This window comes from Columba livia, chromosome 3, assembly GCF_036013475.1.
Source record: "Columba livia isolate bColLiv1 breed racing homer chromosome 3, bColLiv1.pat.W.v2, whole genome shotgun sequence".
NCBI lineage: Eukaryota > Metazoa > Chordata > Aves > Columbiformes > Columbidae > Columba > Columba livia.
In genome coordinates, this window is record NC_088604.1 from 51,996,061 (window position 1) to 52,023,200 (window position 27,140).

The 27,140-nt window shown below is 37.1% G+C and overlaps 1 protein-coding gene and 1 long non-coding RNA gene across 3 annotated transcripts in view; both read right to left on the reverse strand.

Annotated features, from left to right (window-relative positions):
• The window catches only part of LOC110362578 (uncharacterized), a 42,670-nt gene extending 42,021 nt beyond the window's left edge, over nt 1-649 (reverse strand). The window contains exon 1 of the long non-coding RNA XR_002420035.2: nt 287-649. This is a non-coding gene — a long non-coding RNA (uncharacterized LOC110362578). The remainder of the gene's footprint in view (nt 1-286) is intronic.
• A 1,378-nt stretch (nt 650-2,027) lies between these two features.
• The window catches only part of GOPC (golgi associated PDZ and coiled-coil motif containing), a 29,357-nt gene continuing 4,244 nt past the window's right edge, over nt 2,028-27,140 (reverse strand). The window contains exons 2-9 of one of the 2 annotated variants that reach the window (XM_005507479.3): nt 16,936-17,100; nt 14,410-14,433; nt 10,578-10,753; nt 10,131-10,296; nt 7,728-7,823; nt 6,777-6,941; nt 5,912-6,092; nt 2,028-5,392 (exon numbers count right to left, since the gene is read on the reverse strand). In XM_005507479.3, coding sequence (XP_005507536.2) covers nt 5,274-5,392; nt 5,912-6,092; nt 6,777-6,941; nt 7,728-7,823; nt 10,131-10,296; nt 10,578-10,753; nt 14,410-14,433; nt 16,936-17,100 — 1,092 coding nt within the window. In that variant the 3' untranslated portion in view covers nt 2,028-5,273. The remainder of the gene's footprint in view (nt 5,393-5,911; nt 6,093-6,776; nt 6,942-7,727; nt 7,824-10,130; nt 10,297-10,577; nt 10,754-14,409; nt 14,434-16,935; nt 17,101-27,140) is intronic. The other variant, XM_065056739.1, reaches the window with a different exon arrangement.

Genomic DNA, 27,140 nt, shown 5'->3' on the forward strand with positions numbered 1-27,140 from the left:
TTTTCACATTTTCTGAACCTTCTGTTTGAGAACCAGCCCTTGAGAACCAGGCAGCAGAGCCAGCATCTGATGGAGGGGGAGCTGGGAAGACGGCTCTTGCTGCCACTGAGAAGAACAGTGCTTTTGCATTTCAGAAAGAAAATTTGAAGAAATACAGAGTGCTGAGAACTTAATGAGGGAAACATGATCATTATCTCTAGTAGAAAGTTACAAAGAAAAAGTTTTTTAAACATTTTAAACAGTTTTCCTGGATTATTTTTTACAGATTGATGCATTTCTGACATACCTCTCACAGGGGACTGGAAGGGCATCCTCCTGCAGACCCTTCAAAACCCTAGCAGCTCCGATGCTTCCCCTTGGTACTGCTGGGAGAAACAAGTCTCCACACGCTAGGCAGAAGGCTGGCAAAGAGACACTGAATAATTTTGACATCCAATTGAATGAAACACTTGCAAAGTGTGTGGAAAATTTATCCAAGTGACTAAAGTTTTCCCTTGAAAAGGGAAAACCCTCAAAATATATCGCTGGGTCTTATTCAGCTACTTGGCCCAGAAGCCGTTTGTGTCTGGTGTGGGCAGCGGGAGCAATTACCAAAGTACGTCTGTGGCAGGGCTGCTCTTAAGCACATGGAGCAACAACCGCCCTCTTTAAAAACAGACAAACAAACAAACAACAAAAAAGTGTTTTTCTTCTGAAGTCAGCACATTTGCCACTTTTAAACTCCTGGGTTCCCCTCCAACTGTGAAACTTCTGGTTTTGCAAGAATCAGAAACCAAGTTGTATCGGAAACAACACCCTCTGGACAAAAGGCAAGCTTGAAATATTTTCGGTGATTTTCTTTTCAGGCTATTTATCTGAGGTTTTAAGCAGCAAAAATGGGCATGTCAGGACATGTTCCTCTCTGTCCTGTCATGTGTGATCTCTGGAAAAAAATGCAGGGAGCTATTCAGTGACTGTGGTCACTGGAAGCAGCCTCTGAGGTCCTTCAGTTGGGCACTGAGACACCAAGAAATTTTGAGTGATCCTCCTTGACTCCAGCTGACATGAAGAATTATTTTTCCTCCTCTTTCCATCTTCATTCAGAGCTGCCTCTAATCCTCTGCTTGTTTTATGACAGCTCAAATAAATGTTATTTTTCTCTCCTTTCCCTCTTCCTTCCATCTGTTGAAGTCACCCATATCTAAACCCTCCTAAAAATTTCAGAGCTAAAAAATAAACACTCGCAGTTCTAACCGCACACTACTTGTGTGTTATCCATATTTTCATCCAACATGACTCAACCTTGCCTCTTGAGAGAGTTCCTACCCTCCCAGTCTTCTACTGTCTACTTACACATCCTCAATAAATCCTGAAGCACCACCATAATTATACTACTACCACAGCTACCACACCATTACCTTTCATTTGAGCTCCCTGTTCATCAGATGAACCTGATGCTTTCGGGCAAGGCAACCACCCAAGTGTAGGCAATCAAAATCAGGGTTAAAAATGTATCTTGAAGATAAGTGTTCTGTAACTTCAGTGGAAAAATAAGAATATACTTATTATTCCTAATGCATGGGGGCGGGGGGGGGAAAAACAAAGACAGAAAAATGGTAAATTGTAGTTTCCACAATTTCACCTGAATGACTTAATCCTTTGATGGGTTCGGGCGTTAATAGCTCTTCTTAGCCAAAGGCTTCAGAATATTTATGGTGTTATTACAGAGCTAGACATCGGAAATATTTCCTTTTTTTCGTTCATTGAAAAACATTGAGCAGAAGGTGCATCTCAGATGATAAAATTTGAGACATCCTGTAAATATATATATATTTTTTAAAATGTACTTGGCTATTAACTATTGCTGGCCAAGACTGGATTAGTGTCAAATTTCATGTTACATAGTTTTGGTTTTACTCATATGAGCTTTTTGACCGGGTGTGGACTACATGCTTAACAGGAAAAGATCACACACAGGGTTAGATGTTTGTATTTTATATAAAAAAAAAGGAAATTAAATAACGGTCTGAAATAGGTGAAGAAATCACTGCAATGCAGAAGAGTACATTTATTTACAGGCTAATAAAAATATATTACATTCAGTTTAACTAGATGTATACATTTGTTCCAAAATGTTCTATCTGCTACAGAAATGAGATTTATCTATGATGTAATAATGTTTGGACAGATAATTTTGTTTGATACAACTGTGGATTAACATATATTGAGATAGACACAAACCCTCTTCACTGCCAAGAATACACTTGTACAAAGGAAATACTACATACAGCCTTTGATCAAATTTATTGCCATAAAGCACTTTCCTTAACTTACATGCTCTTAATTAACATTGGTCCCAGACGCCAAACAAACACTGTCCACCTTTAGCTGAAAATACAATTGTCTCACTGAAGATTTTTTAATAGGCAAGGAATTATCTACTAAAAAAAAATTGCAAAATTCTCTTTAGAATATTATTTTATTTTTTGAGTAAAAATATATATACACACAAGTAAACCGTTTTACACTTTAAAAAATAAAAATGAAGACTGAATACTGACTTTCCTCAGAAATTCTTCCAAGTCTAATTCGTTCAACCTCTGGGAATCAGCAGGACTGAGTCATCCAGTTACTGACAAAGGGGAGAACACACATTCGTCTACTGAATCTGGAAATTCCAACTTGCAAAACTTTTCTCAGCTTAAATATTATTCTCTAAGCATCTCAGTATGACTACAATAAAACGGTATGTTACATCACCTGGTAGGAAGCATGGAGTACATGGAGACAGCCTGTAGTGTCTGAGCAAAATCCTCCCGTTCAGGGCTTTATCAACAAAGATTATAAAAACTGCAGGGAGAAAATCTGGTCATAATTTACTGCTACCTAATCTGTCTACTAGCCATTCTCCTCAGCAATTGGTCTTTCTGTTGATCTCGTATATAGGTTAAAAATAGACAAGGTAAGAGCAGAGAAAGTGTCCAGCAACTTCCAGAAGATGAAGAAAAGAGCACAGCATCCTAAGAAACTGGCAAACAAGGAATGTTAGGAAAGTAACTCTAGAAACACCCTCCCACTTCAGGCTAAAATTGATCAAAAGCGTGAAGTGGAAAATAAGGTATGCCAAGAAGGAAGAACAAATAAATTAAAAATGTCACCTTTCCCTCAAATAAAGGGAAACTGTACAGGCAAATTTAATGCCTTTTTAAAAAGTTCCTAGTGTAGTTAGACGAGGCTCATTTTGTACAACTGCAGCAAGATTTCACACAGCAATGATTTTCCAAGACAAGAAGATCACTACTTGGCTTTGAAGTGCCGTCTCTGACAGAGAAGACACCGAGTGCCCGGGCCACAGACAGTTTCAGAGCGCGCTCTGCTTGGGTCACCGTGGGACAAACACAAATCTGAATAAAAAGTTGTGGTAGTGGATCTGTCTGCTAACACACAGCCAATGTGTCCTCAAGTTTCTGAAGCTTCAGAACAAGAAACATGCCTGGGGACCTGTTTCTTCTTCACACAGTTTTATTTTTAAATACTAGTTTCTGTTTGGTGAAAACGGTACAGCTTTGACTACTTTAAAACCCTTCAACAGTAGGCTGTATGACAAGGACCACTATAAAAAAATGAACCAAATAATGTTATTCCATTAAGTGGAACTCATGCGCGCACGCACACAAAACAATCATGTAAATAGCAAAGTTAAAGGATTTATAAATAGCAAAATCTTTGAATAAAGTATATACATTTTTAGGCTTTTTCTATAAACATATATATATAGTGCTCCTAAGAGAGACAAGTAACTGTGTTCTACATCATAATTTAGAACATAAGATTAGTTGATGTTACTCCAAAGGCCTTTGAGGTTTTTTGTTCTGTATGTACATCCCATACAGTAACACTTGCAAAGATGCCTTTTCACATTAGTTCCTCTCTCAATGTATAAAATCTTTTCACGTCACAGTTCAACAGCCTGCAGAGCAGTGAACAGGGAAGCCGGCATTGCGTACTGAAATAATAAATGTGATTGCAGTGTAGAGTTTGCACATGGAGAGTGCTGCACTTCACCAAAAGATCTGCAAACAGACTAGAGGAACTGGCCAAGAAACCATCCTCAACATTCTCATTTGCAGCCACACTGTGGGCCTTTAGATGTACACCAATTAAAAGCTAGGTTAAGATACACTGCTGTTACAAAAGGAGTAACGTCTTCTTTCAACAGTAAGACAATTATAGGTTAATAAGACTGCCGTAACATAACACAGATAGGGCCTGACACCGTATGATTCTGCGTACCTCCTGTCAAGCACTGTGCACTCAACTTTCACTTATTTAAAGATTATTTTAATGTGAAATGAATATTTTCAGTACCCATCAAAAGCACTCAGCACTTTATAAGGTCAAGCTAATGACGACCAACTCAAACCACTCTGTATTAGCAGTAACCATAACCACTCAAGACGGAACGCTAAATTGATGATGCTCAGAAAAAATAAAACAAAAACAATCAAAAATCCTAAGGGCCCACATAATTGTGAGTGGTTTTTAAAACTAATTTTGCTTTTAAACCCCCATAATACTCTGTTTAAATAATTTTGGAGCGAGTTTCAAATGGAACAATTGGCAGTGAATTCATTAAAACGATACCAAAAATCTCACTCGTAAAATTATCATGGGCTGAAGGATCATGATTAGCAATGACTCCACTGTCCCATTTGGGTTTTGATGGTCTTTGCTCAAATAAAAGCTCTGTTTTTTCCTACTCTGAGAACAAAAGTGCGTTCTTTTGAAAGTTACAGTTCAAAAATCCCAAGCACAAAACTCATGGATGCAATGGTACAATTCCACCTCTGTCCTTCCACAGATAAAGTTTGTTTCACACCAAACCGAACACCAGTTGCCCCTTTAAAACATCAAAGGGTCAAAATGAGGTTGACCACATCTTCTTCTACTTCCCTGGGGACATCAATGAGATTAAAAGTTGAATGTACTGAGGTTACCCTTTTTAGAAATCCCATGCTTTGGTGCTTGTTATTAAAAGAAAATTCATTTCACATGCCATGTGTTAAATAACTACTGTGTTTCACGCAAAAGACAGTTTTCCACATTTAGAATTGCTCACAACGAAGCCCTGAGGTAACCGCCTTTTTTCCAGGCAACGTTAATACAGTTCCCTTTGACATTTAACCATCCTTTTACAACCTACACTAGTATACGCAGCTTGGAGCAGTCAATATTGATTATCAATTGTTCCCAAAGATGGGATTTGTCCAGTTGATTTTTTTGTTTGTTTCTTTTTAGGATAAAGACTCAGCAGAACGGGCTAATTTGGGAGCCGTGTCTTCTAAAGGAGCTTCAACGGAATTTCCCAGGTCTCCATTTTCATGTCCATCAATACTTGGTTTCTTATCAAACACTGCAAGTTAAAAAGAAATTTTATTTAAGGAAGAAAAGCAACCTTGGGAAGGACAGATCAGTGAGCCTTATTTCAGAAACTGGAGAGTTTGCCGAAATGACTACTAAAATAAGAGTTAATAGGCTTTTTGTAGAACACAGTATGACAGGAAACCAGGAACTGTTTCTATACCTCTCTCATCTAAAAAATGTCATTTAAAGACTCCAACAACATAAAGTATTAACAGGAATTACCTACTTCCAGACCAGAGTTGGGAAAATAAAGAATAAAATGGAATTTCAACCTCTGGGGAAAAGGTAATTATGAAAAAACCCCACATTCAATTAATTCAGTTGTATCTAAGTAAACCAGGCCAGTAAGTGAGAGACCAACCAGAAGAGCTGACAGCCTACTAGTGGTTAATTCAATTAACAGGAGATTAATTTTACAATGAATAGAAAACCAGCATTTTTCAGAAATTTGTTTGCATTTTGAGACTCCAGAATTAAAACCAATGTTCATGCATTTTAGAAGGTTTACCTTGTGAGGGTTTGACATCCACATTTCCATCTTTTCTATTAGAACTTGAATTTGCACCTTCTTCCAATTCATCAAGATATAAACGATAACGGTGCCCACTCTCATCCTCATATTCTACATTTTCATCATCCGAATCAACTTCTGGAGCAACATACACTACTTCAAATTCAATCTCACCTCTCTAAAACGCAACAAAAATTACACATTTACTCACTACTGCACAGCAACGTAATAGTATTACAAAGATGAGCTAGGTTACTGAAACAAATACATTTTACTGTTGTAAACACATTAACAGTTGTGGTTAATATTTTGGATATGTATCTGAATTACGTTTTTACTGAGTTAAGAAGTACAGCTTTATAGTTAAGATTCACCAAAGTTACCTGAATTTCTTCATTATGTACCAATACATTTAAAACAGTGACTTCTAATGAGTAAGTTTTCTGATAAATTAAGTGCACCTGCTAACTGCCTGAAAATGGGAAGCAAGGTAGGAAGAAGACTCTAGAGCACAAAGTATATGGGAACCATTGTCTGGCTGGAGTTGTCCAGTCATAAAAAAATAAAATGAATGTCACTAAATAATTATTTCTGTGGGGCAATATAACAAGCTGATTTCCATCAGCCTTGCTGAAGAATCATTAGCCAATACATGCGTTTAAATGAACCAGTACAGACCCAGCATTTTTCTCCTTAAATTGCAAGACATAAGAGGATTAAGTGGAAGGTGATACAGTTTCAGGAATCACTGTAGCTTAGCATAACACCATGCTTCACAGAAAACATTAAAATTCGAAGTAATTCAACAGGCAGAACACAGGAAGCACCTAAATGTGCCTATGGATAACAAGTCCCAACTGACCTGTTGGGAAAGAATAGTTACAGCTTCTTTATGTTTTGCATCTCTTAGATTAACTCCATTTACTGCCAGAATAGCATCACCAACATGTAGCCCTCCACATCGATCAGCAGGTTGTCCAGGATGGATTTCAGAGATCAGTATTGGAACACCATGCTCCTTCCCACCCTATAAAAAAGAAACTAGATTGTAATTAACTGAGATGTCCATTACCATAAAATCAACATTCTGGTAGTTGCTCGTAAAGTGCTTATTTCAATTTTTATTACAGAAAATTAGAAAGCATGCTTCAGACAAAAAGAATGCTTAAGAACAAAGCATGAAATGAGATGCTTCCCTTAATTCTTCTCCCCACAAAAGAACAGACAATTTCTAAATATATACTCAAAAAGTCACCGGAGAGAATTCTGCATAATAAAAGAAGCCTAAAATCACATACAAGCTGATGAGACAAAATCAAAACCTCATTAAAAAAAATCATATCAGCCACCATATTGACTTGCAAGAAACGATATTCATATTTAGAAAAACAGTATAATAACTGGAATTTTCAAAATTACTTGTACAAAGTTAATACAGCTTTACTTAGCTGTGTGATGCCAATACTGAAACTTTACCAAAAATGTAACAATCACAATGGCTAAGCTTTGGAAATTAGTTCTCAGATTGTTCCTGCTCTTCAACAGGCTTATCACACCTGAAATTCACCACTGGCTAATCTGCTAAATTGTCTACACCCTAAACCTAAGATGACATCATAAGTTTTACATGAAGTAGCAGTTACCTATTTCCTAATCTATCAAAATGAGTCTTCAAGTTCTACGACTATAGCTATGGATTTGTGTATGCGTTTTTCACATGTTCTAACAATACATTCACTGATCCACGTATTTTACAGAAGTAGAAATTTAAATTGCTTCTTCTGAGCCATGGAAAATAAAGGCAAGTATTTACTGTGATTGAAATTCCTAATCCTTCATGGTCTTCTTTAACTAGCAAAACTTTTCTGATTGGACCAACACCTTGACTCTTCTTTAAGGCATCGGGATCCTAGTTAGATAAAAAAAACAAACATAGCATAAGTATAAATGTGTGAACCAAAGTATGATGCATTTCTGCATTTGGGGTTTTTTTTTTTAATTGTATACAGACAGTATCCAGCAATAGGCTAGTTTCAGGCAGGACAAACTTACAGTTCCTCTTTATAGACAGGGCATGAAATCAGAAAAGATTCTTCACTATGCACCCCCGACGAGAATAATTATTTCAATTATTTCAGTGCTGAGTGATGCACAACATAGAACTTAACTTCAGAAGAAGGAAATCAGACCCATATTAAAAACATAAAAGGACTACAGAAGAAATGCTGATCACTGCTGAAAAGTTTTATGACATAAACTGCAACTTAAAACTAATCAAATTATAGAAGATGATGTAATACAGTCCCAAGGAAGAGGCTGCTTGCTCAAGTTTATTTTTATTATAATAAAAACAAACCATACCAAAAGCCATCCAACTCAAAACTAAAAGAGAGACTAAATAAATCAAGGTATTTATTTTGCTTTTGTTAAGTTGCTGTTGCCATTGTGCATACCCTTAAAATCACACACGCTTGTCCACCAAAAGTTCCACCCGGGTTCCAGTATAGGTTGGGAAATTACATATTAGAGAGCAGTGTAGAGGAAAGGGACCTTGGGGTCCTGGTGGACAACAGGATGACCATGAGCCAGCACTGTGCCCTTGTGGCCAGGAAGGCCAATGGCATCCTGGGGTGTATTAGAAGGGGGGTGGCTAGTATATCGAGAGAGGTCCTCCTTCCCCTCTACTCCGCCCTGGTGAGACCCCATCTGGAATATTGTGTCCAGTTCTGGGCCCCTCAGTTCAAGAAGGACAGGGAACTGCTGGAGAGGGTCCAGCGTAGGGCAACGAAGATGATTAAGGGAGTGGAGCACCTCCCTTATGAAGAAAGGCTGAGGGAGCTGGGGCTCTTTAGTTTGGAGAAGAGGAGACTAAGCAGTGACCTCATTAATGTTTATAAATATATAAAGGATGAGTGCCAAGAGGATGGAGCCAGGCTCTTCTCAGTGGCAAACAATGACAGGACAAGGGGTAATGGGATCAAGCTGGAACACAAGAGGTTCCGCTTAAATTTGAGAAAAAACTTCTTCTCAGTGAGGGTGACAGAGCACTGGAACAGGCTGCCCAGGGAGGTTGTGGAGTCTCCTTCTCTGGAGACATTCAAAACCCGCCTGGACATGTTCCTGTGCGACCTCACCTAGGCGTTCCTGCTCCAGCAGGGGGATTGGACTAGATGATCTTTTGAGGTCCCTTCCAATCCCAAACATACTGTGATACTGTGAAGTTTATATGCAATGAGAAACATAATCAGCAAGATCCATTTAACCAACTAAGGTATTGAGAACAGATCAAAGTAAAGCACTTTCCTGAAAATGTTTGGTTTTAGGCACTGAACACTGGGGTGATAACCTGGTCATGTGTCAAGTTGGGTGAGTATAGAAAGACTACTCACAGTGAAATGCTTTTTATAGGTTTTGTAAGTATCTTTTGTAAGAAAAAAAAAATAAATTCTTTTAAAGAGTGTCATAGAATCATACTATGACGGAATGGTTTGTGTTGGAAGGGACCTTAAAGATCACCTAGTTCCAACCCCCATGGGCAGGGACACACACAAAATCAGGTTGCTCAAAGCCAAATCCAACCTGCCCTTGAACACTTCCAGGGATGGGGCATCCATAGCTTCTCTGGGCAGCCTGTTCCAGGGCCTCACCACCCGCATGGTAAAAAAAGCAAAAAAAGTCTTTATGTCTCAACTAAATCTACCCTCTTTGAGTTTAAAGCCATTACCCCTTGTCCTATCACTGCATGCCCTTGTAAAAAGTCCCTCTCCAGATTTCTTGTAGATCTCCTTTGGGTACTGGTGTCAGTCTATCTGGCCACTAAAAAATTTTTTTTAAATTACTTTCAGTTCAATAAAATCCTCAAAATGTTGTTCTTGGTTTTTGTAAATAAGTTGGCTCCACATTTTGAAACCTAGCTAACAGAATTAGGCTGTTAAATTCATATTTATACACACACATAGCAAAGGTTCGGTTTTCAAAAGGACTGAGCGTTCACAGGTAAGTCAAAGGAATTGTATCATCTTTCATGGTAATTTACGGGGACATGCTATTCAGCATGGAACTGTCCTTCAGCATACAAAAGAATTCTCTATTTAGAAGTGACATTTGAAAGAACTCAATATTGAAGTGAAAGAAATTACAAGGATGAAGAAATAACTCTATCTATTTTCCATAAATTCTGAAAATTATGTAAGAACAGATCATCTTTTCAACTTACATGGCCTGGTGGTGCTTGCATTGGTCGTTTTAGATCATTCCGACCTCGACAAGCTCTAATAACCGTTTTGTGACGGTGAAGGTGTATTTCTGCTTCAAGTTGATTCCAGAGCTTGTCATGAGCAGGTCCCTTCATATCTCGGCCTAGCAGCTGTATCTGCTGGACCCTGCATAACAAAGACAGTAAATTAACATGCTATACGATGACTGAAAAATCAAGGCATTGCACAACTCCTACATTTCACGTGGCTATAGCACAATCATGCAGCAATTAGTGCAAGTGCAATAACTGTGGGGGTCTTTTTGTTTCTTCCTCTTGTTCAACTAACTACAAATTAGAGACTTTTTCTACTTAGTCTTCTCTTTAGACCTGCCTCTGGTGATGCAAAGGAAGAAAACAACAACAGAAAACATTTCATGCTAGGGGACATGGACTGACTTTACGTACCTTCCAGCTAGTTCCTTATCTAAATACTTGGCTGCCAATCTTGCTCCATAAACCTCAGCCTGAAGCACAGCTATGTGTCGACGAAGAGCTTCATTTTCCTTCCTCAGCAACTTCACCTCAGCTTCCAGCTGAGCTTCTTTCACTTTTTCTTTCTTGTTAGCTTCAAGTTCTCTCTCCTTAACAAAAATAAAAATAAAAAGTTGTAAGCTTTTATCAAAGTTAATAATGAAAGAGCACTTACTGTTTCTGCACATATAATGTGAAAGTAAATTTCATGTCTACAGAACATGCATGCAGGAAAAAAAATGAAAGCAGGGACTCTGGCACCGCAGGTAGTGGTTTGCATACGTCCCCCTGGGGAGAAGAGGCCTTAAATCCAACTTTGTGCTCCTGACATGATTTTTATCCAGCTTACAACCCCTAAGCACAAAATGCATATAGTGGTTTGAAGTTCAAAGACTGAAACTGGCAATAGTGCTTCTCCCTGCCACACATAGGTGGCAAAATTTATGTAGCCTGAATATTGTCCTTACTTTTTCCTGTGTTCAAACAGAAGATTCATACAATGAAAGAGAGATTATTTTTTAAAGGAAAAAATCACTAAATATTTCAATTTTATAATATCCTTTAACTATTTTAATACAATTTTTAATAAGACCAGACATCATGGAAATGTTCTTTAAGTCTGTATATCCTTAAAAAGACAATTATTTTCCTGTAAACAACCAAGAAATGTCCAGCCGGGGACGTTTCCAAATGAGACTCTAAAGACTACAAAAATGAAGCCAGCAATTCTACGTATTAAGATATCTACCCTGACAAAACTAAGAGAAGTCAGTGCAATATAGTTTTGTTTAAAAAAAACCCAAACAAACAAAAAACAACAACACAAAAATAAACCAACCAACAAACAAAAAACCACACAATACCACTCTAAGGAATGTACCTTCCTTTTTTTTCCCTCACCCAAGCCATGAAAAAGGAGTTATGGAAATACTAATTGCTTCCACAGTGGTCCATCCCAAATGTATAAAAAATGCATAGTCATTATCTTTTCTAATACCCAGAGTACTGGAGTCAACGGAATTAGTATACTCAACTCAGACTGCTATTCTACAAAATCTACTTTGAGACAGGCACATTTGATTACTTGTATATTTTATACCTCTTTTATATCCCTTTTACAAAGTGAGGGGAAAAAAACACCACACACCAGGAAAGCAGTAGAGGCACAGGATGTATTACTATTGTCTTTTTAGAAGGTCTGTTAACTGAAATAGCGATGAAAACTAAGTTCACCATAACATGTTCTTGAAGCATACCTTAGAAGTGTTCTTTGCACTTGTATCAATTACATTATTGAACAAATCAAACCAGGAGGTGCTACTAAAGAAGCGACAGAAACAAAATTTTACAGAACTGACAAGACAAATCCGTTCTCAAATTGTGAATATGCTTATTCACTATTCCAAGCCTGGATATAAAAATTAATATGGCTGATATTACCACATTTGAGATATTGAGCAAGGTGGGTCCTTCCAAAGAAAGGTATTTTCACAATAGGTATGTGTAGGCTTTTACAGCTATTTGCCAGAAAGACAACTCTGAATTTGAGGGACTCTACTATCTCCCTCATCTGTGAAGTATTTCTATTAGGTTAGCTGAATATCATACATTACATATGTGTACATGTCGGCCAAGAATTGCCCAGCACACTGCTCAGGAGGAATGGCACAAAGATTGCTTGAGATCACTGCCATTTAACTTCCTGTAATTCCCATATTGATGCAGTTTCAGAGCAGGTTTGACTCCCCATGCGTGTTAGAACACCTTTCACACAAAGTCACTTCTGCTCTCTGGCCCTTGAGTTGGGCGCCAACTTGTGAGATGACTCAACAAACCTCTTTCTGAACTGCACGATCACTCCTAAGCCAAGAATTTTGACCAATCTAATTTGAAAAACAGGAATTTCTAAAATCATGCTAGTTATCTCTACTAGGATGGTCTTGAGCTATTGTAATTCATATCTCCTGCCAGCAGCCAAAGGGCAATCACAAAAATTCATGAGTGTCAACACGTTGTGACGCCTCTGCCACACATTTTAGTTGCCAGAAGGGCGACAATTCAGACATAACACTCGTTTTACAACAGCTATGAGTCTGTATACAGGCACAGTGTTCCTGTACCTTAAAGCTTATGTTAGCTATATACATATTGCCAATGTTGCATCAAGGTGCTCTAAATAGCACAGGCTCACTGTTTACATATGTACTCTTAGAACATCTTTTGCTTGACAAATATAAAAGGCAAAGACCACAATTTAAGGCAGACCTATGAAGGTACATTATTCACACCCAACATTCCATTTTCTTTGTCGCTGGATATTTTTATTATTTATTTACTGAATAAAAAGTCATAAACTAAAAGTTCATACCTTTGCCAATAATTTGTTAGAATGTACCAGTCGTAGAAGAAAGCTGGAGAGATACATGAGCTCTTTGATGTATCTGAAATACACCTTGGGAGAATTCCAACCTCCTCCAGAACAGCGAATTGCTGAAGTGACCCAAGATATTTGCTTACCCTAGCAAATTCCATATGGCACACTTTATTGTATTTATACAAAGCAGCCAGCTTAAAAACTCTTACCAAGACTGAAATTTTCCATTTATTTTCTCCGAATTTGATTCATCTTTTAAATTAAACAGAAAGTCAAATGTTTTATCTCCAAGTGGAATCACTTTTAGTCACGCATTTTAAACATTATACCTAAAATATGAGGAACAATGAACACAAATTTCTTCTTCCTATTTTCTCCACGACTATGACTGTTATTTGGTGACTTAAGGTGAAAATTACATCCAGAAGCCAATCTTAACGCTACTTCAGACTGTCTCAAATTGATCATCATGAAGAAAAATCAAAGGTTTGCAATACAGAATATGTGAAGAGGTTTTCTGATCAATGGTCATGAGATGTGCTAAGTCTCTGAAATTCTTTTAAAAAAATGAAGTTACAGAGTTGTTTCATGTTTTCTAGTGTTCATAGTATTGTACACGTTCTGCAAAATAGAACAAGCTATATTTTCTGTTGGTAATATAAAAAAAACACCAAACCAAAAATGCAGCTGCAATGTTGAACATCAAAGCTTCCAGTTACCAGCTATCCTGTGGCTTTTCAAAGAACAAATACTGAGTAACGATCATGAGGTATATAACATAATAAAGGTAGAAAAGCCGCTTAAGAACCTTTCAAGTCTACCAGCATGAAAGACTGAAAGATAAAAGTTAACTTTGCATCACTTTTTCTTCTTACCTATGTATTATTGAGTTGAGATGCTTTTATTATTGAGTTTATATGTTTTGGGCTGTTATACAAGCCAGTAAATCATATCAAATAATGTCCATAAAAAGAAGAGAAAAAAGGGAAAACACAGAAAAGTTGACAGGATTTTTTTTTAAACACAATAAATAAAATACTTCATAACACATTGATAGATGTGTCTGGTGTTTATGCTTTAGAAATTGTATAACGCCTTAAAATTTTTTGAGATACTGCCAGAACAATCTTTCTGAATGTCAAGTTACTAGATATAACCTCAAATTAGCTTAGAGTAAGAAATAAAACACACACAGACTTATGAAAGAGGGCACCAAAACTAGAAAAGGAAAATTAAAATGCAAAGAAAATTCTTTACACAGCATCTTGCCAGTTGACAGGAAGATGTCAGATCTGTTTTGCCAGTTTCTGAAACCAACATATAGAAGCTGTTGCAAAAGAAAAAAAACCAAAAGCACTGCTTAAACATTAAAAAGTCAATCAGCATACTTACCATTTCATCCACAGAAAGGACAGACTTAAGACAGAAGAAAAGAGTTCCATAGTTAGAGAAATAGGCAATAGGAACTTCAAGAAAATGCAATATAAATAAGTTATTCCAAAAGAAATTTACCAGCAGATTGCATATTTCATTAGAAGGCAGAAAGAGCAAGCACACTATTATAATTGTACTTAGCAGCAGTTTTGGTATTTTGCAGTGAAAGTTATTAAAAATATTACTAAAAAAATTAACCTTATCGTACTATTGAAAACAATGCTTTATCCTAAACTACCAAGAATCTCTATAAAGAACAGCAAGATAACGTGAAATGCATTAAAGCAGTTTTGAAAGTATAATAGAAAATACATTCTGCAATATAACATCTGTTATACAGATAACAGATTTTTTCCTTTCAGAAAGAATAACAAAACATGCATTGCAAGAAGGGCACAAAGGACAGGGAGAAGTAGCAAAAAAGATATATCAACTGCAAAACTCAAAAAACCAAAAATCCACTAGGCAACTTTATACTCTTACAAAGAAAGAGTTATTGTGCCTGAACTAAGCAGATACATCACTCCTAAAGAGGTAGGCAGCCTAAATTACATGATGTTATAAACTGCTTAGCAATTGGAGAAATTTTAAAATGTCTTTGTTCACCACGATGTACAATTTTACAGTTTTCAGAATATACAATTATGCTGAGCCTATGTACAAAAGAGTGGCTGTTGTTACCAAAGCAAACAGGAAGTTAACGCAGACAGGATTTCATTTCCCCTTCACACATTCTGTTGCTGCAGTCCCTCTTGGCCCTCAGAGGCTTTCTGACTGCCAGATCAGCACCACAGTTTTCATCTACCTAAAACTCAGACTTCCCATTTTATTATCATTTAAGCAGCTTCAGTTTTGCTTGTTCAAGCTGCTCACACTTTATAGCTTTCTGTATCTAGAACAGTTTAAAAGTGAGTTTCTGTCCATTAGAATTATGATATCCCTAAAAACAAAGAAAATACAAAAGATTAGCCCTGATCTTTACAAAAAGGGAGGAACTAAATGGAATTAAGGAAAGAATGTCACTCTAGGCTGTTAATAAATTCAACCTCAACACAGATAAAATTGGAAATAATGCGAGCATTGTCACCTGTGGGAAAAAGACTGCTGTCAATAGCATGGAGATATGCTTATAACAAGGTAAGAAGAAACAAAAAGGTTAAAAGTATTACTCTTTATGTCACTCTGAAGTTAAGCCTCACTAATAAAATTTAGAGACTGAAATCACCCACAGTGATGTGTTGACTTAAAAAATTTACTACATATAAACCTGCAGCCTAACACAACATGCTGGTGATCTTTAACTAATACTTACTTACAAATCCTAAAAAATTTTCACAGCTCTAAAGAAACTTGGTCATGCTTAAGCTATAATTCAATACAGAATTAATTATGTGCAGAAAATCCACAAAACTTTACTCTTACACTGGATAAGCAAGTATGCAGATCAAGAAACATAGCTCTAATTGAATTACAGCTTTTGGATCTGAAACAGGAAGAATTGAGGTTACTCCTGGTATTCAGTGATTAGCCTAGATAGCCTTTAAGTCTCATAGTCTATTACTGTGTTTTATTAAACATTAATTAACAGGACAAAATAGCAGAGGAGACTAATCTAATGTTCCACATATGCTAGCACTAGGTATTTGGAACCAATCTGTAAAGCAATTTTAAAAACAGCCAGAGAGCTAGACTTTGATTTATGCCAACAGTTAGAAATCACAATCTATACAACATTATTTTTCTAACTTAAAGTATCAGTATTAAAGCCTGAATCTGTGCCATGGCTAGTAACAAGGCAGACTACACTCTGGTTATGAGTCAATGCCAACTAACTGTACAGACTAATTATCGTTAACTTTTGGTGGGCTTTGTAGAGGTCCAAGTTTCTAAAAAACATACCATACAAAATTAGCAGTGATTTATTGAATTATTTTATGATAATCTGCTGCATGTAGCAATGGATAATACCATAGATGCACCTGCAGCGTTCTTAAAGACAAAGAATGACAACAGAGAGAAGACTGTGATGCCAACTACCCTCTCTCTGTATTGCAAAACAATTCCCTTCTTACTTTGATAAGAGTATAATTACAACAAAAACAATATATTTACCTCATATTAGGCTTTTTAAAGATTTGGTTGTATTTTTACACTGTAAGCTATTATCTTTTGCAACTTCTTTCTCCAGAAAAGCTTTATAAACCACTAATATTATTTTCTGATTTTACTCTTTAGAAACCATTATGAATGTTATATGTAAGAACAACTTCTCAAATTCCTATTCATTACTCTAATGTTATTTATGTTAATTTTAATGGTTGCTAACAACCAACGGTAAATGTTAGTTAAGAAAGAAAATTTAACTCTCTCTAACATTTTTAATGTGAAAATTTGTAACCAGTTTACTAGCACCTTCCAAGGAAGAACTTCAACAAGCAGAAGGAAAAGTATAATATAATCCTCCATTCTGGCCTGCATACTCACCAGTTTTGCTTTAATAGCTCCAGAATCAACACTCTGGCCAGTTTTGGCATGTAGCTGAAGTTGAACAGCGTGGAGTTGCAAAAGCTGATCATGCACTTCCTTTTCCAATACTGCTTTTTCGGCCTGCGTTTCTGTCAGTTCAGACTTCAGATCAACTAACTGTGCCTGCAAGACATAATCCATCATAGTAATTAAAGCAATGATTAAATGAGCTCATCATAACTGTGATACACAGACACATTATTTGCTGGCATATATATGCTACACCTCTGTAGTCTATCTTAAGCACTGGAACATTTTCACACTTTTCTCCCCAACTGCCATCAAATTCATTCATCCACACACCTTGCGTTAAACAACTGTACTGCTCAAAGCAACAGTAGTTGTTGTTTTCTCATGCAGACAATATCTGGTGCTGATATCCACTGTGAAACAGGGCACTGGCATTAAGCCTACAATAGGATTTACAACCACAGCCAAGTAAACACAATTTAAAACTTACTGAATTATTAATCTTACTGAAAAAATATTGATCAAAGTAAAATTATAATTATTAATGCAATGCTGAAACCAAATAATACAATTTACAACCGGTCTACTACTAACAGCTTAACTGAAATAAAATAAGGTGGGCAAATCAGAAGCCATGCATTAACATGCCCCCAAAATGTGTTTGTAGAAAACCGTGAATAGTTATTAACTCTAAAAAAAAAAAAGTTTTGAAACATTTAAAATACAGTTTACTTGTAGTGTTTATAACAGGAATAAAAGAACAAGTTCTAACATGTTTCCCGGATTACTTTTTATCCTCACATCCAAGTGGCATTTTCTAAGATAAACTACATTCACACAAGCTTTAAAACTACTATTTGCTCAAAAAATACAGAAGTTTATCTCAGTGGCTTTTTAGGTAAATTCCCACATTATATTTTTGCTTCCAAAAATTTGGAACCGAGAAGCAAAATGGAAAAGCCCCTAATTCTGCAATAAAACCCTCTCATATTAAAGCAAGGTATTTTTAGACATTTTAACATCATATTATACTAACGTACAAATTCATGAGTATCAAATTGCAAGCCAACACTCCATTCAACTTCATAAACCACTGTCTTATAATGTCTGTATCGGTTAAAAAAAAAAATAAATAAAAAGAAGGAAGGAAGCATTTGACTGTCAGGGGGTGGTAGTGACTGGGTCTAACTTTAGGTACATAATTTAGATGGACAGCCTCCTTAAGCTTCCAGGATAATTATCAGGCATAAACAGGCCCTTCCAGAGGTAATTCAGCACACCTAAATTAGAGTGCAATTTGATGAGATGGGACAAGCCAATCTCCAGCTTGCTGCTGCCTCAGAGAATAATCTCCCTTCCCATCCCACATCTCCAAGACCCAAAGGTGGGAGACACCCTGCCCAGGAGCTCTGCTGATTCCAGACCACGCTCCCAGAACAGCAAAGAATCACCTCTCTATCCGCTTAGATGGAGCTTTGACAGACCAGGTGAGCATTTACTTTTTGCCCAGGAACAGGGCTGCAAGCATTTCCAACTTCTATCTTGTGGAATGACAAAAAACTTGAATAATTTGTAAACCCTGACAGAACTCTAAAGCAGAAATTGCCATCCACAGTGAGATGATATTTAAAATACTATAAATTCATATCATTTTAGAGAAATCAGTTCCTCACAAACCTGTATTCTCCCCAGTAACCAGCCACCGCTAAAATCTCTCTGCTATGAATTATCTACCCTCAAACTAAAGCAAACACACACCTGAAAGTAGCAAAAAGGTATCGCCAGCTTAAGAGATGATTATACAGTACACAGCCGGCTACTGAGACCTTAATATTGAAGGCACAGTTTGACCCAGTCACAATTTCATGTAACGTATAACATTACTACTGCATTATTATTATTATATATAATGTATAGTGATATGACTTGTACCAAAAAAATCCCACTAATGTCCTCTTCCTTTCAAATGGGCACTAACAGCTAACACAGGATTTTTTTTTTTTTAATACATACACAATCACAAAACCACTCATTCATTCTAATTTGAAATGCTGGATAAGCAGACAGTTGATGAAAAGATAAAATACACCAATCAAACACGGTCCAGTCTCAGCTGGTAGAGAATGGCATGTAAGGGACAGAACAGAGTTCTAGGAGTGGGGAAGCTTATTTTCATGTACAAAGCAGAGAGAATGATGGCTACCAGTTTTGTGACATGAATAATGCTCCAAAAAGACTGTCAAATTAATAATTTAAAACAAACAAACAAAAAAAAGACTGTGCATATGACCTAGGATTTAAATTTTTATCCTGTTGTTTTAATAAAGGGAGCAAGATGAGAAATGATATGAGTGCACATAGTGGAAGTAATCTATTTACACATTATAAAAAGTCATAAACCTACCCCAGGAACAGATTCAGATGCAAGAGTCACACCAAAAACACAGAGAGTAAGCTGGTTCCAAATCTTGTCATCTACGTATATGAAGACTGATAAATCTTCACACTATTTCATAGAGGTTCAGCCTTTCTCAGTTTGGCCAGCGCCCTTAATTCTCCTTTACGTTACTCTTATTAGCACTGTTTTTTATCCACACTCCCTCACTCACCTTATAAAGGAATAATATAGAAACACCACTGGAAATTCAATACCTCTACATACAATTTTGAAAGATACTCAGTAAAAAACAGAGAGGGGGGTAGAGACAGCAGATGAAATTATGAGCACAAACAAGCAGACAGATGGCACGCTATTCTATCCAGGAGCACCATCCATCACAAGAGGCAGGAGCACCCAGCCCCCTGAGTTGGAATGCAGGATCAAGGAGCAGAACGAAGCCCAAATAATCCAAGGGAAAATGGTTAGTAACCTGCTATGTCACCTAGACGTGCACAAGTCTATGGGGCCGGATGGGCTCCGCCAAAGGGTACTGAGGGAGCTGGTGCAGGTGCTCACCAAGCCACTTTACATCATTTATCAGGAGTCCTGGCTAACCAGGAAGGTCCCAGTTGAGTGAAAGCTGGCAAATGTGACACCCACATACAAGAATAAGCACAATGAGGGTAAATTAATGTTGCACAAGCAACTGTATAAATCCTTTATTTGGAAGCTTTTTGGATGTACTCTCCAAAAAGATCGTTGAAGGAATATGCAGGTCACCTGAGACTGCTCTTGAATTTGCAGAGAAGCCAGCTAGGACAGAAGTGATGAACATCCATGTACAAGAAACCATTGAACTTCATGGTTAGGAGAGCTTTGGGAGAGCCACCAAACAACAAACAGAGAAGAGAAACTTTTATTAGCAAATAATAAAGGGCAGAGGTTGAAGAGAAGGTAGTGTGTTTACTTTCGCAACACCCTTTGGCAGCAACTTGCCAATTCAGCCAAAAAAGGAACTCTTCTGTATTTAGGGCAGTACACAACTGTGCAGATTAGCAGTTATTCCACATTAGCAAGTTTCACACTCCAAGGTAACCTCTGAGTTTCTCTCTGCTAACTCCTTTGTGAATCTACGCCCTAGGCAACACACGGTTGGTTAGTAGTAGGACCTGACTGTGGCTCATGGAATTATGATTTAATCATGAAAACATACATCTAGCCCTAGACAAATCGAGCAGAGAGGACACAAGAGAGACAGAATTTGCACAGCTCTTTTTCCCTTTTATTCTGACATGTCTTGACAAGGTCAATGCTTTTGAGCTATGTTCATTTGTCTCTGACCCACTGAAGTCTTGGATACTTTTCTCAGACCAAGGTGGAATTTGGTGCTAATGGCAATGGGAAGTGCCTGGCTTGGGCCTTGCAATGGAAGCCATAGCTTAATGAAATCAACTAGAAAATAACAAAGTTTCTTCGTTATTAAAGGAAGTCAGACCTCTTCTTTCCATGCTCCATTTTCCAAACCTCTCTTGTCAAGGAGAACAATCACCAGCTTTTCCTGGACTGTTCTGAGAAATGCTTCAGTTCAACACTGGCTGCTGAGAACTGAGAGAAGTTACGTAAATGGGTCAGCATGGAAAAGACTAAGAGATAAAGAACAGCATTACTGACAGAACCACTTATTTTTTTCAAGTACCTTATTCAAGCTGGTTCCCCGATTTATCAATAAGTGTTAATTTCTTTGTATTTACCGTCACAATTACCATCCACGTGCTGTCAACTATACAAGACATACTCGTTGGTTTCTTACCTTTTTTCCTCCTCACTGTTCTGAATAAAACCACAAACCAACCTTTAAGACTGGTCTGACCTGTCTGAGGCTAGGCAAAAAAAAAAAAGTTAATTCCATACGCTTGTTTTTTGTTACTTCCACAAAGTACAAGTAAACACATGCCAGTTCAGAGAGAGCTTCTGCTTCAGATTATCACGTTAGTCTATAATTGAGCTACCCCTAAACTCTAAATTGGGTCAAATTAATCAAGTAGTAAAACTCAACATTTATCTTCCAAACAATCTAACACACAGATGATACCAGAAGAATAATTTTGAAAGGCTAAAGATTTACCCAATGTGGGGCATATTTTGCCATTTAACAGGTTATTTGGATCTCACAGACATCTTATACCTATGAAAATTAAAACCAAATTTCAATAGAAATAACTCAAGAATTTATAAATTACTCTCCCCCCCACCCCCCTGTGGGAGATAAAAAAAAATAAATCATGGTGTTAAGCAACAGGCAAATACTTATTCTGCAGAGCATTCAAAAATATTAATGCAAAAATAATGATAAAGAAAAACCTCTAGGCAAAACAGTCCAGACATAACGTCCTTCTGTTTTTAACCGAAGTTCTTATTTCCTGTTCAAGCCATTATGAGTAATGAAAAAGCTGTGTTTGTTATAAATGATGTTATGCTAAATATGTATTTTAAACTGACAATAAATGTCAGCTTAAATGCTAGGATTGATTGCATTTACAGTAATGGAGTTCTTAAAGTCTTAACTAGTGTTTGTCATCAGGAGCCGTAGAACAATGTAAAATCATTGAGGTGTCCTCCATATATTTTGTATCATATAATTTTTTTCATATGATGATCTGAACTCCCAGAAGAAATATTCATTCATCCATCTGTACATTTTTCATAGAAAAGTGAGCATTAAAATAACTAGCCAAAAAACATTTATTTCTGTAAGATCTCAGAGCCATACTCAAAGAATCTAGCCTAAGCTTGTACATAGTAAATAATAAAAACGTGAACCTTGCCCTGAACAACTTACATTGTAAATACACAAAGAAAATGAATAAATGTAACTTGAAAGAGTAGTACAAATACAGAGGTATTTGTGAACAGACCAGCACAAACAGGAAGCAGACAGATGGCACGCGAAAACCACACGCTGCCATCTCTCACAACCATCGCTGCCTGAATGGGGCATTGGGAGATGGCAATATTGCAGCCTCTCAGATCTAAGGCATCGCAAGGAGCACACACAGACTGAGAAAACTTCAGAAAGTAGGATGATGGTGACTAACATACCACGTTGACAGGAAATAATCTGCCTCTCACTACTGGAAGTGAAACCAGTTGTAGGGGGCTGGGGGAAAAACATAGAGATGGCATTGTCAGATAAATTAATGGCAATGTTTTTAGCTTTGGGCAAAGCTTTTTCATTTTCTGAGCTACCATTCCAATATTTTCTGCAGTACAAACAAGAGTTTTATTTGACCTAATAGATATGCAAAAATATCTAAGACTTATCAATTGCCCAGACATGAGGACTCAAAATACAGCCAAGCTGAATTGGAAAGCCAGGTTATGGGCCTGAATAATCCCACTACAAGTCAGTGGCATTTTTCACTACACCAAATAAAAATGAGAGGAAGACCTTAATCACCTCAACATCAAAATTTAATTAACGCTTTTTGAGGCCTGTAATGATACAGTTTTCAGTATATCAACTTCTAGCTCAAAAAAAGACTAAGCATAATGGACATATTAGAAAACATGCAGATTTTTCAGCAAAGGAAAGCTATATATATACACAAATATCTATTGTATTACCAGCCTCCAGTGGCTAAAAGTCATAAGCCAAGGACTTAGCAAGTGCCTTCAAAGCAGCAAATACTCTTTAAAGATGTTTTTTGTTTTCCTTTCATAGGTCTTTCGGGTACACCTAATTCATTCCCATACCAAACCTTCTAAACTCATAAGGGTCTGAAAACCATCTTTTTAAAATGAAAGATTATCTTTTTTCCACAATGTAATCTCCAAAGGCCAGCAGCCAGGCCTTCAAGAAACATCAAACACAAGCAGACTAACAATAAAAAGAAACAAAAAAAAACACAAAAAAACCCCAAAACAACACACACAACTGGTAACATTTCACCATTTCTATCTTAGTTTCCTAGTGTCATCATTTTATCTGTATGTGTACATTTCTCTCTATTTTGCCTTCTCTTCCTGCTGATTTGAATTGAATCAATTTTCAAGATTCAGACAAATCCATTAGATGGGTTAAGGTGTGTATACGATTAAAGTTCCTACAACATCTAAATTGTGCACAAAACAGCTGCTAGTAGGAGTGACAGATAAGTGGCCTCACAGAAGGAAAAAGGGGGAAGAGTCAAACCTCAGCTAGCTTGTTTAATCCACTCCAAGAGCAAACAGCCTGATGGCTGGTTACCACACGTGCGGCTCTGAGCTCGAGACCCTGCTGCTGCCAGCTGGCCAAACCCACAAGTAGATGAAAAGGTGAAGGATGCTGTGGTGTGGGAACTCGCAGAGAGTTCCAGAGAGAAGGGAGGGTGCCTGAATCAGAAGGTCTTAGCGACTTGAGAAAGTGCTCCACGTTTGCATTAGGACAAATCATCCCCCACAAATCAGTAAGAAATGAGATTTCACGAGCTCCATTGATTCTGTTACCAACAAAACACCTCCCATATATGTATTTTAAGAGCCATTTTATGAGAGGTGCTTATGCATCTTGCTGTGGGATTAAACCAAATTAATACACAAAGTATACGAGGTGGTTTTACTTCTTTAGCACTGTGTCTTCATGTAATTTATGCTAGACTCCAGAAAGTTACCAACATATGTGTTTCACAGAATCACAGAATGTTATGGATTGGAAGGGACCTCAAAAGATCATCTAGTCCAATCCCCCTGCTGGAGCAGGAACGCCTAGGTGAGGTCGCACAAGAACATGTCCAGGAGGGTTTGGAACATCTCCATAGAAGGAGACTCCACAACCTCCCTGGGCAGCCTGTTCCAGTGCTCTGGCACCCTCACTGAGAAGAAGTTTTTTCTCAAATTTAAGTGGAACCTCCTGTGTTTCAGTTTGAACTCATTACCCCCTGTCTTATCACTGGTTGTCACCAAGAAGAGCCTGGCTCCATCCTCATGACACTCACCCTTTACATATTTATAAACATTAATGAGGCCACCCTGCAGTCTCCTCTTCCCCAAGCTAAAGAGCCCCAGCTCCCTCAGCCTTTCCTCATAAGGGAGACGCTCCACTTCCTTAATCATTTTTGTGGCTCTGCGCTAGACTCTCTCCAGCAGTTCCGTGTTCTTCTTGAACTGAGGGGCCATACTGCAATTACTCTGTGGCATCTGTCTCAGTACATGCACAAAAAAAAAGCAACATAAACATCAATGTATGACACTAGAATACTTGCTTAACATTACATTTTAGGGGCATTTTTTTTAAAGACAGAAACATTGCTTAAAGGCAAAAGTAAGTTAAAAAAAAATTATACTTTACAAACAATGAAGACGTTATTCCTAAGTGTTCCAGTAAGATTACACAACTGCAGGATAGAAAACAATTTTTCAGGACATGACAGCTGTAGCTCCTACAGCCTGAGGCCTAAACACACTCACAGACACCAGATACGCAACTGGTGCTGGTTCAACAACAACAGAGCCTGTTGCGCAGTTAGGAACCACGCAGCCCACAGACAAAAACGTTTTCATGAGGACACCTACCTTTGGCATCAGCCCTAGACATGAAGTACTTAAACTCCTCAGTATTATGTTTCTCTAATTGCTGGAAGAATGTCATCTCCATTAACTCACCAGCATTATTTCAGCACCACTTCAACTACAGCTCTCCAAAACACAAGAACACTCAACTCTTCCTAAGTCCAGACTACTTGATTCTTCCTGCCCATTAATCAGCATCTGCTGCAACTTCCCAAATAACCCTATTAAGTTTAATGGACTGGTTTGAATGAGAAACCATCAAACAGACCAGATCCTCATTAATCTCACCATGCTCCTTGCAAAGCTAAACAATGTGACAGTACTGTACAAAATGCAAGTTTCTGAATAATGATACACTGGGGAACCATAATCCATGTTGATAAAAATCCCTGATTTCAACACAACCAAAGAACACTTACCACTTGGCAATGATGAAAATGACTAGCCCATTTCCGGAAATTACTTTAAAAGGCTGTACTTACAAATTTTTAAAATAAATTAAAAGACTTTATTTCACTATTATTGTGACCCTAAAAAGGGCATATGTATCCTAAGTTTTTAGTTATAGCTTTAAATGTAACAAAAATGACTTTATGATGTGGCTAATAAGAATGTGAAAAAAATTCTATTTACTGCTTCTCTAAGTAAACACAACAGTAGTGTAGCTATGTAAGCAGACTCAGTGAAAATGCAGTATAAGAAACTGAATGCATAAATGAATCATAAATTATTTTAGTCCACCTTTAATACATTTCAAAAAGAATACAAAAGCACATGAGATACCTACAAATGAATTGCTCCACTCCTCTGATTCCATTCCAGTGCTGACAAAACATTCAAAAGGCTGGTCAGCAAATTAAAAGGATACAAAACAGCATTCATCTTATTTTTATCTTCTCTGCTGAAGACCATTCTGTATATGTAATTATTAGCACACTTCTCCCAACAATTAGAAGAGAACTTAATAACAACACATGTAAAGCATATAAACATTTTGTTTCAATTTCCATAAATGGATACATCAACTCACATTTAAATGCCAGTCACTGATCTTTTTTATCACTATCATTAAAATACTTGTTGTGCAGCAACCTACTACTGTGTTCTCTTTGCTTCATGTACTGTTTTTTGCCAGTGTTTTACTTTGTATTTGACTGTATTGTTCTGTTTGCACCTACTTAGAGAAGCACAAATTACTTTTTTTTAAAACTACTGCTTGCACACTTTGTTGGAAGTGCCAAATTTCTGTCTGCTTCACAGAGATTTTTTTTTCAGGTATGCCCCTGCTTCTACTGGTTTATTAAGAAGACACAAATCCATTTTTAGACATCATATTGGCAGTTTTATTAGTGTCATTATTTTGAAAGCCACACAAACTAGGCAACATAATTCAGTAAATAAAACTAAGAAGTATAAACTAAAATACTGGTTTCCCTAACACTTTTTTTTGGCAGCTCCCAACAAACGAGGCAAAAAAAAGGAAAACACTTAACTACATGCTGACTGAAACTAAAGTAAGCTAGTTAAAAAGATAGAGAATTCCAGGACTTCTGATACAGGAAGATATTAATTAAGTATAGGTGACCCCTTTGAAAAGGGTGTAATTATTGTGAAAGAGCTTGTATGTATCAAACTAATGACAATTTAGCATATAAGCCAAGTAGAAAATTTCTGCAAACTTGTACTTCCACTTCTCAAATATTTGAAAACTTCACGTTTTAGGATATAGCAGTAGCTGGATCAAATCTCATTCAATTGATTTTCCAAAAGACCACATTCTATCTAGTACCAACAGATTTCTATTCCAAAGCAGAAAAAGTATTCAGAGTTAGAAATATAGCTAATAAATAACATCTCAGTAAATACTGAAAATTTTTATGACATTTGAAAAAATTAATCAACTTACTTTTCTCACAAAGTTATTGCAACTATGCTCCCAGTTTTATAGCCACACCTGTCATGGGGAAAAGAATTATCTTTGGCTTCAATAGGTGCATTTCTCACTACAAAGCAAAGGAGAGAGAGGAAAAAAAACAAAACGACCCTCAGAAGAAGGTGTATGGTCCTACCTTTGTTTAAAAAGTACTGCTAAAGAAGAAAGCAGGACTACGATTCTGCAGTGTGCTCCATAAAATGGACTCACACACTTTATGAAAAGTCACCATTCATATAAAACCACCTATGTTTTGTTGGTGGTTTTTTTTTTTAGTTTTCAGATTTCAGTTTTCAGATTTCTTTTTAATAGGGATCTTCAGATTACCTACAT